Source organism: Lycium ferocissimum, unplaced genomic scaffold (genome assembly GCF_029784015.1).
Source record: "Lycium ferocissimum isolate CSIRO_LF1 unplaced genomic scaffold, AGI_CSIRO_Lferr_CH_V1 ctg5635, whole genome shotgun sequence".
NCBI classification, from domain to species: Eukaryota; Viridiplantae; Streptophyta; class Magnoliopsida; order Solanales; family Solanaceae; genus Lycium; species Lycium ferocissimum.
In genome coordinates this window covers 5,448-21,481 of record NW_026726055.1, presented here as the reverse complement: position 1 = coordinate 21,481, position 16,034 = coordinate 5,448, and the positions used below count along the sequence as shown (strand labels likewise).

Sequence of the window (16,034 nt, the reverse complement as noted above, 5' to 3'; positions counted from 1 at the left end):
TGCAATTCGTGCCAAGTTTGGGGGCGTTTTAGTCACTTAAGCCTAAAAAATAATTAGCATTACAATTTCCACATTACTAATTTTTGCATAACTAATTCATGCATTATAAATGCATCTATAACTTGTTTATCAACCAAATGACCCCTAATAGTTTTCCCACATAATTAGTGATAAAAATAATGTAAAAAGGTTCATTAGTTAACCATGATTAACTAATAATAGAAATTTAGATGAAAATAGATGTTATGTATATGTTGAATGGATATAAACATGTTTTTCCACATGCGACAAAATAAATATGGATTTATATTAATCCTCTTTTCCCACTCTTCGCTCTCGCCGGTCCTAATGTTGCTACGACTGCCATCGTATCCCAGTGACCTAAAAAGATCACGAAATAACTGTGATCTCGATTTTGTCACAATTCTTACGTTCTTTTCATATTTATGTATTTAGACCAGCACAAACACCTACACTTGTATTTGTGTGTATGCATGCCAACTGCAATCTTCTCTTTTTCTTCTTTCTCTTAAGCCTACCTCTCACAAAAGCCATATCCCAACAAATTAATTGTACCTTCAACGTTGTCCTTGAGAAGGACATTATATTGCATTTGCATATTTGTCTCTTTTGTTTCATTAGATAGTGCTCCATATAATACGTAGTATCATAGCGTTTTCCTCTCTTGTCCAAAGTTTTTGGGTTGGTTTCATTATTATACAGAGAAGAACGATGGCTTTTTCAACATCCTCATCGTCAATGGTGATCGACAATGAAGAGAAACCGCATGTTTTGGCTGTGGACGACAGTTTAGAGGACCGAAAAGGCCTCTCACTACCTCTTCATGCAAAGGTAACAAATCTTCCCCATTTCTCATGTGATTAATTTTTATTTAAAAAAAAAAAAAAAAAAAAAAAAAAAAACTTGAGTTGCATCATATGAATGTTCCTCTCTTTTTCGTTCAGCCTGAAATGAAGAAGTTAGCGAAGCACTAGTTATAGAAGTCCATTATATTGTGATTCGTTTCGTCATAGAAACAAAGGCGACAAGAAAAAGCCTATGGATGATTTTTTTTTTTTCCTTTCATTCACCGTGGTGTAATGTTTGATTGAAACCCTTGAAAAGTTTTCTTAAAGCTTGTTAATAGCCTGTTTGTAAGAAGCTAAAAGTGCTTATTTTAAAAAATTAGATGTTTGACCTAACTTGTAAAACAAAAATTACTTTTCGGTAAAAGATATTTTTAAAAGCTAAAAAAGTAAATTTTCTTAAAGCATGTAAAAACCTTGTTCAAGCACAAATTGCTAAAGCAATATTAATAAAAGTATCTTTCAAATTGATTAACCAAACAAAAACTGCTACTCCCCAAAAAGTTTTTTTTTTTTTAAAAGTAGTTCTGATATAAAACACTTCTCAAAATAAGCAAATGTTAGGCCAAACAGTATAAGTTATTTAAGAATTTTACGAACCCAAAAAAATACTTATAAACACGAGATTTTCTATTAATAAAATGAAGATAGCCGGATTTTTTTCTTTTTTGAACTTTCATCTTCATCTGCCAACTAGACGATGAGAGCAAACAGAGCTAGTAGAGACCATTTAGCTTTATTGCCATTATCATTTTTTTCTTTTTTCTTTTTTGGGATTTAAAACTTAACTGGACCACTACGAGAAACCAAAGACCAAAATATTAAAGAAGATAAGGACAAATCCTATGAACGTTTCTTGAATTCCTGAAGCTCTGTATGCCTCTTAGCGTACATTAATAGCAGGCATTTGGCATTATTTACGTTAGTCAGTTATAGTCCGTACTAAGTACACGTGAAGCTTTTAATGTTGCCCCAACTGCCTTGTTCTGCCCCCAGTTCGCCAATTGGCATTTACATTTCATTTGCTGCCTGTAAAGCTTATCAGACCATCCATGTTCTCTTACTCCTGCAGCTGTAGACAAAAAAATTACCTCTTGAAGATGCATTAACAATACTTTAAGAATCCCAACTACTCCAAAGAAATTGAAGAATTAGAGTGTCTATAGCAAATTGTACCCAACTTAACTAGTCAATAGACTCGATGAAGATCACGGTCATGGTTTATGCAAGCATTGAACATGTGATTAACTTGTTTGCTTAAGCAATAAATTTGTGACTAATTTCCTTGGACACGCCAAATAATGTGTTCTACTTCACAAATTACTACCAAATCACTGAAGTTACGAGGAAATTGTGAATTTGAGCTGTTATTTTGATCCTTGTCGCATTAACTACAGTAGAGAACGGGAAAAAGGCAATGGAGTCGTTGGACTTGGTGGAGGGGCAATACAGCAACAGTACAAGGGTAAGCAGTAACTTTGATATAATATTCTCTTCATCCGTGTGTCCTTGATTTTTTTTTTTTTTTTTTTTTTGAAACTGGTAACCAAAGTTACTACAGCCAAACATCATGAAGAAACATACACTATGAGGCTCCATACCTCCTACACAGTCAACACTTGCTCATAATTATTTATACTCTAGTCACTAATGTTCGGGAGAAAGATTATAAGGGACAAAGGAAATAGCAGGCAATATTAGACATTATATATTTCTTGTTGGAAAAATAGTATCACCAGTCGGTCAGTTCAATGCATGTGATTTTTATCACCAGTCCACCATTCAATGCCTATAATCAGCACAAATTGCTGTATGACATGCATCTTTTAGAACTTTGTGCTTTTTTAGGCTGAGCTTTGATTCGATATTGCAAGAAACAAACATAAACTTGATCATTACTGATTACTGCATGCCAGGGATGACAGGATACGATCTACTAAAAAGAGTGAAGGTATTGAACTTCGGGACTCTCTCTCTCTCTCTCTCTCTCTCTCCCAAAGTTTCTTTGCCTCCACACTTTCAGAACTAATCACTATTTGAAACGTGTCTAAATGACAGGGATCCTCTAATCTGAAAGAGATTCCTGTTGTCATCGTATCATCGGAGAATGTCCCCACCCGAATCAAGAAGTACTTACTCAAGCTGTAATAGCTTCTAGTTTAGTAACAACATATTATCCCATGTTCTATCTTTTGACTTTGTTTACCAATATAGGTGCTTGGAAGAAGGTGCGCAAGAATTTATGCTAAAGCCTGTCAAACAATCAGCTATTAAGAGATTGAGATGTCATATGAGCTAAGTAACCGAACCATGCAGTGGACGGCTATGCTTCGGGAGGAAAAACAATAGTGCATCCAGTGGCAGGAAGATCCAGAAAGAAACGCGAGAAAAGCTAAAGGAAAAAAAAGGAGCAGAAATTTTGACTATGCCACTGTTGATTATTGACTAACGATTCAAGGGAAAGTGAAAGCAAGGACAACATCATCGCTCTTTCATCTAATTTTTTTATTAGCTATTGTGAATCAATCCCATAACTCCATCTTACTTTTCGCAATAAATTTTTTCTGTTAAAAAGCATGTACCCTCGCCCAAAAAATATGCATCTTGCACATGCATCAAAACTGATCATTAATCTGGTTCCACAAGTTCAATAGTCATGGCAGCCATGCATCACTAGAACACAAGATAGCTTGCATGCGTCTAAACCATAGCGAAAAACACATGAGATCAAATGCTAAAAAAGCCAAACTATTGAATTGGAATGTTCATGTTTGCATTTATCTATTAAAACTTGATAAGAGTATCATACCGCTGTCCAAGTTCTTTACTCCTATGCTTCCTTCAAAAACTGCACACGTAAAAATTGAAGGACACAGCCTCAAGCATCATAACCTGACCATTTTGGTGAACATTGTGACTTTGTCGTGTAGCTATCCTTCCTTCTTTTGATGAAGACCTGCTGTCCGCTTTTGTAACTGGCAAAGCACAAAAACACTTCTTATTATCATAAATAAAGGACGCATCTAAAAGTCAAGATCAAAAAGGAGGAAAAACTTCGACCTTCATCTCCTGCTTGACATCTAAGTGAAGATTGAGTGTCCTGATTTTTATCTGAACTGTGCTGATCCCCCTTTGATACAGTGGATATCTCTATAGATGAAGATGCTTCTTCTGCACGTTCAGAATAGTTGAACGATCTTGTCCTGTCCTCCACTTCTGGAGTTTTTTCTTTTGGTTCCTCACAGTTACTACACTTATTGACAGAACTTGATCCATCCGCTGACTTTTCCTTTCCTGATGACAAACCCTTGCACCTACCAGAAACTTCAATATTTGGGGCAAATTGGCCGCTATCGAATGGTAGGATATCAACGCCTTCATGTCCATCGCTCGGGAAATCAGGTATCTTACCTACATCTCTTACAATGTTTCCTGTTACTTTGCCCTGGGAACCAAGAGTATGTAATGAATCCTCGGCATCCTGAAACAAGTTCCTGAAGGTGCACCTCGGGCTATCTAGTTCAAAAGTCATTGGTTCGAACATAAAACATGAGGGTGCATATTCACCAGGATATTTGATAGACCCCTTGAGGTTCTGCAGGGAGTCAACTTGTAACTTAGGCTCCCGGTCAGTAAGGACATCTCCAGTCAAGAAGTCAGAACAAGTGGATACATGTCTTTTGGACACTGAAGTTTCGTAGAAAGATCTGAATCTTGAATTTGACTCTCCAGGACCACATCTAGCCTCCCTAATTCCATCATTGTTCATGTCTGACCTCTTCTCATAAAATACAGGATCGTAATATTCTGGCTTTGCACTTGATTGGTTTGGTGGCCATGGTAACTTTGTTGGCTCATCCATTTCTTTCCCCTGCTGAATATCATTCCTCTTGCAGTTTCTTTCCTTAGCAGATAACTTCTCACAGAATTTTGTCTCTTTGCTCCCATCAGATACATCCTGGCTTCTCCTTTTATTATTTGAGTTCATCTTTTGCTGTCTGTCTAACTCAACCACCACTGGATGGAGAAAAAGAAAAATGATTATATTGCTCAAGTCAATAAGTCAGTTAGTACAAACGACATTGACCTGCAGTGGATGATTCTTCGCTGAAGAGAAGTCAACATATCCACAAGAGTAAACAGGATCAGTTGATTAGTAAATGAAAGGATCAGAATAGAGACCAGTAAACAGAAAGAACATCAAATAGCAACCTCAATAAACTCAAATTATCCCTTGCATCTTCATTTGCAAACCATGTCTTATCAGCATGGTCTATATTATCCATTAAATGAGGATTTGTACATCTCATGGAACACCTGCCAGTAAGAAATAGAAGATTTTAACCAACTAAAGGATCCCCCTCACAACCACAGCAAAATGTGCCTACCATTCTCCATCTGAGACACTGAAATCTCTGAAATTCTCTGATTTGTAGTGCTTGGAATAGGGAGTAGGCGAATCTGTTAATGAGAGAATAACACGTAGAAACCACAGAAAATGCAACTTATTTGACCAAAATATAATCTGAATAATACCAGGATAAATTATTCAATAGCATTCCATTTTGGCTCCCCATATTAAAGTATTCAACAGTTCTTCATATTTTTTGAGTTTGGAAAAACTAAATGACTTTTTAATAGAACCACGAGATGTAAAACACTTAAAATAATGTGTACAGCGTTTTAAATAGCATCTCCTATTAGCAAAATAGTAAAGCACCTATTATGTTGAATTCTGATTTGGCTCTCATCCTGACCCTGCATGGACAAGACATCCTCAGTATAGAACACAAATAACCCTCAAATTAGATATTCAAGTGGCTACATGGGAAACCTTTGCTTCTGATGATAAGAGTCATCAAAATAAGTGTCTTGCTTCCCATAATTTCTGGCACTAGAAGAATTGGCAGAACCCCAATAATAACAGTCCTCAAAGTTGAATTCTCGCATCCCACAACTTTGGTTATTCCAAAAATCAGTGGAACCAGCATCAAAATGATATAAGTAGCTCTTATGTGGTGAACCACAATCTTCATGAAAGCTTTCAGGAAGTTGGAAACTGGAATTTGCTGAATCTAACATAAAAGATGAGTAGTTATATAACTTATAAAACGAAGCAAACCTTAGAAGATGTGGAAGTGTGAAAAGCTTTGAAATTTCTATGCAACTTCAAAAGCAATTCCCCAATTTTAAGCTCTGTACCACAAGCATTAATTCTGCATGCCTCTTAGGAGAAACATTTTATTAGCATTGGTGAACGGTCAAATATGGTTTGGGCATGTGAGGAGAAACACAGATGCCCCAGTGCGAAGGTGTGAGAGGTTAGCTATGAATGGTTTCAGAAGAGGTAGAGGGAGGCCGAAGAAGTATTGAGGAGAGGTGCTTAGACAGGACATGGCGCAGTTCCAGCTTACCGAGGACATGACCTTAGATAGGAGGTTATGGAGGACTCAGATTAGGGTAGAAGGCTAGTAGGTAGTCGCAGTTTTGATCTATAGTCTATTGTCCTTTGATTCTTGCTACTATATGTTGTTTCTTGTACTTCGATTATCTTATTTATCTATGGTAGCTACTGCTTCCTTTTCTCACTCTATCATGGCTTATTCGCTTTCTTTAGTTTCATTTTCATTTTGCTTTGAACTGATTGTGCTTATCTGACGTTTTCTCGTCGTGTTTTCTCTTGAGCCGAGGGTCTTTCGGAAACTTGATCTCCTATCTTATGAGATAGAGGTAAGGTCTGCATACATTTTACCCTTCCCAGACCCCACATTGTGGGATTTCACTGGGTATGTTGTTGTTGGTGGTGGTGAACTGTCAAATATGATGTTGGAAATTCAAACCTAATAAAGATATATGTATGGAAACTTAAACGTGTTAACTAGCTATGTTTTTTATTAACGTGGCATTTGTTTTAGTCTGCAAACTTTTTGGAACCTTTTTTGTTTGCAAAGATAGTTCAAACAAACACATTTTCCTAAAAGTTAAAAATTGAGTTTGCAAACTCTACAACAAACGGCACCAAAGGAATTTTAAAGTTGAATTACACTTTTTTTCAGGAAAATGAAGGCGATTTACCCTGATAAAAAAGATACTCAAGAAACCAACTCAACACCTCCTTGGAGATTTCAATGTAGAAGCCAGAAAAGACGAGGAAAAACATATTAAGGGCCCTACCATTCCAAATTGTATTTGAGCTCTCCTTGCTTTTGCCGAAGAATTCATCACTCTCAAATGTGTACAAATCAGTAAAATTGTTATTAAAGGAGAACCATTTGGTATCTAGTAACTTATGTTCTGCGCTACCAGGTAAATCTGGTATTCCCCTGGAGCAAGCGGATCCGTCTAAAGGACTCGTACGAAAAGGTAGTTCTACATCCACCATCATGCTATCCTGTAGTTTGTCCATATAAGCAGTTGAATAGATCAGGAATTCGTCCTCCATATAACCAATTAGGGTTGGGGCTGATAACTGAAGGACATCTGCATTGCCATAATCCTTCCACAAAGAACTAACTGTTTTTTGCCTTTTTTTTTTCTTCGCTTATTGACAAAATAAGCATGCATATATTGAAAAGATGATGGAATGGAATAGAATTTAGGTATCTAGTCACTTTTCAAGACCAAAATCAGAAAATGCTGTTCTACATCAACTGAAGCAATAAACACAGAATCTGTAGATTTAAGATACAAATGCCCGCCATTTAAGAAGCTATGCATGCTGAAACTAAACATCTCGCTGCCTGAAGCTTGGAAGTTGGTTTTCACACCTATTGCCAAAGTCTTTGCCCGTTTGATGTCATAAGGTATAGTAGATGAAGGGAGTGTTATGACATAAATTTTTATAGAACCATGGAAGCTATTTCCTAAATCATTTTTATGCCGTTTGGTGGGGTAAAAATATGTGACATATGGTAGTGATAGAAAGTAGAGATAGGGCATAGGTGTGGTGTTTCAAAACAGGCTGACATGAGGTTTACATACTGGTTGAAGTATGACATCTGGAGTAAGTTTATATAATTGTAGCAGAGAAGGGCATAGGCTCATTAAAGTCAATTTCCTGCTTTTGGTGTAAAGAAATTTAGATAACTGAACACAACAAAATGGTTTCATCAAGATTAGATTTATGCCATACTAAACACCCTAGACAAGAAGTGAAACAAGAAAGAAATTGACAGCAGTAAGCTTACAAATTATAGGAAATGAAGTAAAGGCGCGAAGACTTCTAGAGGTAATGGTTCACTATCCCACGGAAAGGATACAATAATAAAGTTAGAAGGTGTTTAACTCAGAGAAGGAAGTGCCAGTTGTAAACATGCAGTAACCTAGCAACCCTAACAGAATGGAAATAGCATCAGGAAGTGCTCTCACCAATTCAAGTTCAATACCATCTATCCCTCTGTTAAGGTACTCAGATGAGAGGGCTTTTCTCCTAGTCCTTGGGGGTGAGGACCTACCATATGACAAGGGTCTGCAGTCAAGTAACATAAAAGCAGCATTCAGAAGGAGCACCTTCAAAGATTTCCATGCAACACCGTGCGGTCATAGCGATAAAGAAGTGTCCCCTTGAATCAGCTAACTGCAGCATGGAGATCTAGACCATTAAGCATGCCGATTTAATTAAGGCCCTATGTAAAACTGATTATTTTGGAAGTTGGTGTATCCAAATACCTGGGAAGCAATGAGGTGTACAGTACTCCCAGAAAACCACTCTAGTATTCCAAAAATGCAAGATAAGCATGAGGCTTGCGTGAATTGATCTAACGGATATCCGCGGTTTAGTTATATCATACATAATATTAAGCACACGGTACATCCCAGAGAGGGACTCAGATCACTTTCCAGTGGCTAGAGTACCAAGCTAAGCTGTTTTGAGAAAATTGTGATACTCATTCAGACACCCTTGCTTATCAAGTACTGATGTCAGCTAAGTAAGTGAACATTATCAAGGATTTGGGTGGCTATCTCTGGCTGTATTACTTTTTCGCTTATCTGGAAATAATTATGGCAGTATTACTTTTTTGCTTATCTAGAAATAATTAAGAGCTTCTACTGGAATTAGGAATTCCTTCTTGCTGGAAGTAGCATTACTGTGAAGAGGACTTAGTTAAAACATACAATTTATCAAAGTAAGGCAAGGTTGCCCAAATGTGCAGATGTTGCTTTCAGTCAAAGAACTGATACATGCTGCTTTCATGGTCGGTTTTAAATTTAAAGCCTATTCATAGTCTTGACTTCCAAGGGTAGTCCTAACCACTACTTATCATAGAAATCTCGTCAAGATGGCATTTGCAAAATTATTTTTCACGGTCTGTTATTCTTGATTAATAAAGTACAATTACCTGCCAGGAACCTGCGGTGAATGGACTGGGGTAGACATTTCAACTTTACCTAAACCTAGTAACGCAAAAAGGCATTTGATCAAATGTTCATTCTAAAAGAACTGAAAGCCAAACATAAATATAGATAGTTCTTCCCTCCTTTATCCTGCAAACTGGAAATGATGCCTATAAAGAGCATAAATAGCAAGGAAAATGAAGAAATAATTGCAAGAAAATAGCTATATGATATTTAAAAAAGATTTCTATAAAGAGGACAAAGTAGAGAGGAAAGTGAAAGAAGTTAATTGAGCTTTTCTTCCGATTTGTAGACAAAATATCAGTCTTTCAAAGAAAAAAAATGTAATTGCTTCGTGGTCAACCATCGAATTTACCTTCAATCGAAAATGCAACATGGCCTTCATGAGCTGAATTTTCCAACTCGCAGTTCGGTCCATCATCACCAAGTATGTCAATGATAGAGAGTTCTGCAAAATTGAGATTTTAGTATATGGGAATAATTTTTTTTTTTTTGGCTCTGACAGTTCAAACCAGAGAATTTCTTGGGAAGTGCTTTTTTAAAGTACGGCCATTATACGTACAGTTGATAAACTTTTGTCAGCTATAGTCAAAAGGATATCTTGATGCAATATCATGAATTTGTACTTCAACTCCAATAACAACTTGAGATTGAAAAGGAAGTGTCTCCAATCAGAATGTTATCCTATTGCTTAATATATCTTAACAAGCCATTTCAATGTTTTCTTTTGACAGGTAATTACTAATTTACGACAGTATTCATGGATATACTCACGCTTGCTTGTAGAGTTCGTCAGTGGATTTACTTTCTCATCGGTGCTGTACAAAGCTCTCTCATGACCTCCAGATGCTCCAACTGATGTACTGAGCAACATCATTGGTTAATTGAACTTTTTTCAGGAAAAGAAAAATTACTTCCCAGACATCACAACCAAACATGTAGAATACTAAGAAATGCAGTTCATGGAGATTCTAGGCATGCTAAATAGTTGCTAGCATCCAAGTCAGGCATGTACTTAAAACTTCTCCATCTGCAGCTGTGAGCAGCTTTTTATACAAAAAATTTACTCAAGCAAGCTTCCTTAAGGATTGTGTGTAGCAATTCAACAAGGATAAACCTAGGAGTTTTTTATGTTTATGCAATTTAATATGGATAATCCTGTCACTGTAAACATGCTTACTTCTTTAGGCAGGCTGCATAATCCTGGGAGCTTGGTGAAGTTCCTATTAGGACAATGAATCACATTCTTAAGACGTCCAAATGACAAGAAAGTACAATTATACTGCTCAGCAAACCAGCTTTGCAAGAACGCAAGTGTACTACCTTCCTTATGCTGAAGAGAGCCAAGACAAAAGACTTTGTTTGTTTGAATCACTGGAGAAGGCTGTGGCATTTGATTGTCCTCATAAATATGATGTGCTTACATGGTAATGCAAAAGAAAATTAGGCCACAAAAGGGAGATCGGAATCACTGTGCAGTTGAAGGGAATAGGTTCACTCATCAAATAAAGAAAATGTACAAAGTGCAATTTTAACACGGTCACATTGTATAATCAAATTTTGTGTCAACTCCATATTGCAATCTCTAATTGATAAAACATGTATATTAGGTTGTTTCATATCATTGAAGACTTGGAAATGATGGTAAAGACACTCATAAAAGAAGAATCCTAATAGTACCTGATAGCAAATCATTGCACTAGGACATAAATGCTAATGAAACAGCATACTGTTTGCAACTAGTTCAAAAAGTTTCTTGAGTTCCAACGAAAGTGAAAATACACATCATTCATTTTTTATTTTCACAAATTTCAAGGATTTTACTTCCAAAGGCTGAGCAGGTTGAGATACAAACTTCTTTAACAAGTGAGATCTCTGACATAATATGTTTTTATCAGATGTCCTCAATTGGACGATCCTTGACAAAATATCTCTGAGCTAGCTCATAATAAGAAACGTGAACAAGCATCTAATGCTACTGCCGATCAAGAGCACATAACTATATATACTTAAAATTTTGGAGAGTTCAAAAATTGAAGTCAAAGTACCTGAGTGGACATTTGACTTGTGGTCCCCAGAACCTGTTGATATGTTCAGTAAACTCAGAATATCAAGTGAGCGATTATTCTTTTCTTGCTGATTACATGGACTTTTCTCGTCAAAGAAGCTCTCTCTTGCATCTTTTTTCTGCTGCTCTTGCCGTTTTCTTTGTTCAAAGTATTGCTTTTGCCTATAAGATAGACCAACTACATCTTAGTGTAAATCTCTACATATTGGAAGTTAGACAACAGTCTCAAAGAATGTTTACCAATGTTGATGTTGAGGAAAGCTAAAACAATTATCCAATCAAATAAAGACAGTTGCGTGATGTTTTAATACCTTTTCTGTGTTGACCTTCGTGACTAATGTTTTTCCATCCGGTGAAAAAATAATACAAATCACAAGAGAAAATGTCAGTAAGAAAACATTTCCCAAAGCACAATAAGACTATCATTGAAACCGATGGAAACAAATCAAACTTTCGCGAGAACAAGCTGATACCCTTCAACGAAAGATGAATGTTCTGTTTCTTATTTCCTTTTTTCTAATTTCAGGGGTGGAGTAAGCTGAACGTTATCACAACAAATCTGCAAACTGGCTTGTACAAAATTGAACTCGCGTAAAGAAAGTGTGGGAGGTTTTCTATTCCGAAAGAAGAGTTAGGGCAGGACTAAATGGATTAACAATTTTCATTTCCTTTAAGTATATGCTTGAGCTTCCCAATCTCTAAAGGGTGATCTTCATTTTTTAATATACTTTATGTAACTCCTCATTTGAACGCTATTAACCACAATTTTACATTAAAATCCATTACCAGCTTCAGAGACATGCACTACTAAAGATCAACTAACAAACCACACTAATGAGCTGTAGTTCTACTAATTGCAATTTGCTCAATTGTGCTTCCAGAGCTTCCCATGAAAGAAACAATTTATTCCCCAAATTCAAAAATATGCAAGTAAATCTCCAGAACAATAAGTAATTTCGTTTGACACTTACAGTATCAACTTTCCTCCTTGACCCACCCATCCATTGTAACATCATGGCAGAAATCTTCCTTGCAAACTTTCACTAAATGTGGGAAGAGATAATTATATAAGGACCAGAGGAAGAAAAAGAAGTGAAAAACTAGTATTAGCTAAGTGAAAAAATGCCAGGCACATAGTTATACTATGTGAGTTTCACAGGCTCGTGATAACAAATTAAAATACAGAATGGCTAATCTCTGCCTCGAAAATTAAACATGCTAGATCCTAGATGATATTGAACTGGAAAAAATGTCATAAATCTTCTTCTTCTACTACTTATTTTATATGAGTTTCACCACAAGTTATAAGCATAAATCATAACGGCGCTTACTAGAAAGCTAAAGAAACTTAAAACTTTTGACGTACTCCTATAAAAAGATCACTCAGTAACTATGGAAACTAGACTGCCTCCATAAAATGCCATAGCATCGGTGCAATCACATAGTAGTCCAAGTTTCATCTTCCAATTAGCAAAAACCTACTTAGATAATTCCAAGTCAACAATAAACATATTTCAAAACTTTTGACGACAATTTGAAGTGCAAAAGGAATGGTACTGGTTACTCGATTTACAAATTAATTGAGGATAAGAAATAAAATGAGATATTAAAAGAAAAAAACAACGGCTGGGTAAAGACCTGACCTGAAATGCACATAAGATAAACCAATATTTTCCGGTTAAGTGCTTTGATATATAATTTTAAAAAGGGAGAAGTGCGTCTTTGTTACCTCCTTTTTTTTTTTTTTTTTTACTTCATAATTTGTGAGTGAAGAGCGATATTCTGATTTCTGAAGTATATTTGCACAGATATGCAGATCAGTGGGTGGAGGAAGAATAAACAAAGGCGGCGATCCTTGGTAAACTAATAAAGAGGTCCTTAAAACAGAAGGCTGTAAATTTAGGGAAAAAGAAAAGGCATGAAAATGGGAATTGCAGTATTACATGGAGTGAAAGGAAGATATGTAGAGAGAGAGAGAGGGGCATTGATCGCAAACCTCGTGTGGAACAGAGACGTCGGTGGGCGTGACCTCCTCTTCTCCGTTAGACACGGCACATTTGTAACCAAAAAAAAAAAAATTTGGAACCACAGTAACTCATTAAAAAAAGGAAAAGGGTCAAAAATACCCCCCTCTACTTTGGAAAAAGGGCTAAAAAATATCCGTAGAACATTTTGGGTCAAAATACACTTTCTCCCTAAAATTTTCAAATATACCCCTATCTTAATGGAAATTATCCCCCAAAATAACCCAAAATTATTTTTTAAACCCGACCCAATCAAATAATAACCCACAAGATCCCCTTATTCCCCCAATTCCCTCAAACTTCAAACCTACGTATTGGGAGAATAAGGGGATCTTATGGGTTATTATTTAGTTGGGTCGGGTTTAAATGATGAAGCAGGTATAAAAAATAATTTCGGGTTATTTTGGTGGATAATTTACAAGACAAGGTATATTTGAAAACTTTAAGGATGAGAGGGATATTTTTGACCCAAAACAAGTTCAGAGGATATTTTTAGTCCTTTTTCCAAAGTAGAGGGGTATTTTTGACCCTTTTCCCTTAAAAAAAAAAACCAAACTAGACTTCACGGACAGAATATATGTGTGAAACTCCTACCAAAAACCCCCGGCTCCAACCTTTATTCTTTGAAAATTAAACTCAAAAGTAAGGTTTTTTTGTACTTTAACTGAAGATTAGTCACGTTTTAAAACGCCGGAATATAAATATTTTATATAGAACTTAATATTTTTTTAGTGTACATTAGTATCGGCTCATTACATCAAGTATACATATACATTTGGATCGTCGTTTTAGGGGTTATAAAGTGTCAAGTACGTTCGAAAAAACTTGTATATTTAGGTTTAAGTGTCATATTTTATTGGGTTTTGATTAATCTCTTTTGTTTTACTCCCAAAGCTATGAAAGTACTTTTTTGGTTTAAGAAAGATAGAAAAGAAAAAATTACTCTGTTTTGTATTAGGTTTTTTTTTCTTTTATGTCTTTTTTATTTTATTATTGTGCTGTGTAATTCGCACCTTTTGAATGTGCAAAAATAAATATAATATTTAAAAATAATTCATCCAATACGAGAGGTTCATAATAATTGAAAAATATTTCATTCCATTAGCAACGAAATACATCATTAAATTACAATAGACTTTAAAAAAAAATCAAATTCTAGACACTCTTCTACTTCCGTATGTCCGCCACCACGGGGTTTTGCCCACATGAACGCTTATCATGCCCAAATTGCTTACATTTCGAGCACTCATGCGAGAGTAAGTCTTTTCGCTAACATCCATTTGATTGTGATAACGGGTTAGCTTATTTTTTTTCAATTTACGGATATGGTTCTTGTTCGCAATTATAGAAAACGGCGCCGCTGGCCAATAAGCTTGATCACCAAGGGGACGGAAGTGGCCGGAATATGCTTTAAGGTATTTTACAACCTTATATTCCTCCGCCACATAATCAGTTACATTTCGGTCATTCTCTCAAAGCACTTGACGCATGAGAATATGGCATGTGGTACGTTTGCCACTTACTACAAGTGCATGATTTTGTACGCTCGGTAACGATATGTTTGTTTCTCCTTTGCGTCGCAATAACCCGTTCTAACTTCATACACTCGTTGAACGACGTCATACTCGGTCATTTGGTGACCTTCGCCTTTATTCTACGGTGCTCCATCTTTTGTAGGGCTTTGGCATCCATGTTCCCTCGTCGGCTAATATAGCTCGGCTCGCCTTGTCCTATCCGCAAATCGCTCTACGACCCCCCGAAAGTTAGTCTTACCATTGCGGTGACGGGTAGTCCTCGAGAGAGATTTGAGGACTCCATTGAAAGACTCCGAGCTGTTCGTTGTGAGCGTGCCCCATCTCCTTCCTCCATTAGCATAAAGGGTCCATTTTTCAATTTCTAATTTCATCAACCAAACATATGCCTCTTCACTCACTTCCCTTAGCAGCTCCATTTTTGTAGCCCATTTTCTTTGTTGATGCTGCATCGCAGCCCCCCACATCAATTTGTTTACAGTGCCATTTCCAAACTTTGTTTGCAAATTAGTCTTTAAGTGCCTTAAACAATATCGATGGTAAGCATGTGGAGTCTGCCACCCTTCCAGAGTACGCATATTGTGCAATATGCCTTTATGACGATCCGATATGACACATATGCCCTGACGACCCTTAATAACATGAGTTTGTAGATGAGTCAAGAACATCCCCATGTCTCGTTGGCGGCAATTACGAAAGCAAGAGGGAATATTGACCCATTGGCATCCATACCTACTGCAATTAAGAGCTTAATGTCATATCGGCCATATACATGCGTCCCATCTATCGATATCACATTCCGGTAGTGAGCAAAACTATCAATACTTGGTTTGAATGCCCAAAAGACGAAGTCGAAAATTCTGCCCTCTAAAAGCCGCCACCGTACAATGTGCTGCGGATTAGCATGTTTTAGAGCCGCCATATACCCCCGCAACGCCCGAAAAGAGGATTCCCAAGTTCCAAAGATCATCTCAAAAGACGTCTACGCCCCGAGAAATCCCTTTCTCTTGCTTATGATTTTACCATATTTTGAGTGGACCATGCTAATACAAGTTTTGATAGGCATCCTGCATAAGTTTAAACAAACAACATTTAGCAATGATATTTTAATTGCTATAAGATATATAATGTAAACGGTCAGATAAGTTACCTTGGAATTTCCTCAATGTGTTTAAGTAACACACGAGCA

At 36.5% G+C, this 16,034-nt stretch overlaps 2 protein-coding genes across 3 annotated transcripts; one reads left to right on the top strand and one right to left on the bottom strand.

Annotated features, from left to right (window-relative positions):
- Positions 1 to 1,667: 1,667 nt before the first annotated feature.
- On the bottom strand, positions 1,668 to 13,331 carry LOC132044956 (uncharacterized). The gene is made up of 20 exons (XM_059435493.1): positions 13,286 to 13,331; positions 13,019 to 13,180; positions 12,261 to 12,326; positions 11,601 to 11,623; positions 11,270 to 11,451; positions 10,545 to 10,640; positions 10,402 to 10,444; positions 9,996 to 10,084; positions 9,577 to 9,669; positions 9,206 to 9,260; positions 8,235 to 8,334; positions 7,041 to 7,257; positions 5,701 to 5,941; positions 5,587 to 5,624; positions 5,255 to 5,327; positions 5,079 to 5,183; positions 4,954 to 4,973; positions 3,927 to 4,883; positions 3,676 to 3,841; positions 1,668 to 1,938 (listed from the first exon to the last, which is right to left on the bottom strand). The coding sequence occupies exons 3-19, from the start codon at positions 12,303 to 12,305 to the stop codon at positions 3,708 to 3,710; spliced, it is 2,511 nt and encodes an 836-aa protein (XP_059291476.1). The 5' UTR covers positions 12,306 to 12,326; positions 13,019 to 13,180; positions 13,286 to 13,331; the 3' UTR covers positions 1,668 to 1,938; positions 3,676 to 3,707.
- Positions 1,933 to 3,443, top strand: LOC132044957 (two-component response regulator ARR17-like). 2 transcript variants are annotated; one of them, XM_059435495.1, is made up of 4 exons: positions 1,933 to 2,332; positions 2,741 to 2,817; positions 2,925 to 2,995; positions 3,081 to 3,443. In XM_059435495.1, exons 1-4 carry the CDS (start codon positions 2,284 to 2,286, stop codon positions 3,163 to 3,165), a joined length of 282 nt encoding a protein of 93 aa, XP_059291478.1. In that variant the 5' UTR covers positions 1,933 to 2,283; the 3' UTR covers positions 3,166 to 3,443. The 2 variants fall into 2 exon arrangements, with proteins under 2 accessions (XP_059291478.1, XP_059291477.1); XM_059435494.1 differs by having other exon boundaries at positions 2,925 to 3,010.
- Positions 13,332 to 16,034: the final 2,703 nt, after the last annotated feature.

Excerpts from the sequence above, each read along its gene's own strand:
- LOC132044957 (XM_059435494.1), top strand. The coding sequence starts at position 2,284 with ATGGAGTCGTTGGACTTGGTGGAGGGGCAATACAGCAACAGTACAAGG. Across the intron at positions 2,818-2,924 it reads ATCTACTAAAAAGAGTGAAG|GGATCCTCTAATCTGAAAGA; the intron begins GTATTGAACTTC and ends TCTAAATGACAG. Across the intron at positions 3,011-3,080 it reads AAGAAGTACTTACTCAAGCT|GTGCTTGGAAGAAGGTGCGC; the intron begins GTAATAGCTTCT and ends TTACCAATATAG.
- LOC132044956 (XM_059435493.1), bottom strand. The coding sequence starts at position 12,305 with ATGATGTTACAATGGATGGGTGGGTCAAGGAGGAAAGTTGATACT. Across the intron at positions 5,942-7,040 it reads CTCAAATACAATTTGGAATG|ATTCAGCAAATTCCAGTTTC; the intron begins GTAGGGCCCTTA and ends CTTTTATGTTAG. Across the intron at positions 3,842-3,926 it reads ATGTCAAGCAGGAGATGAAG|TTACAAAAGCGGACAGCAGG; the intron begins GTCGAAGTTTTT and ends GTGCTTTGCCAG.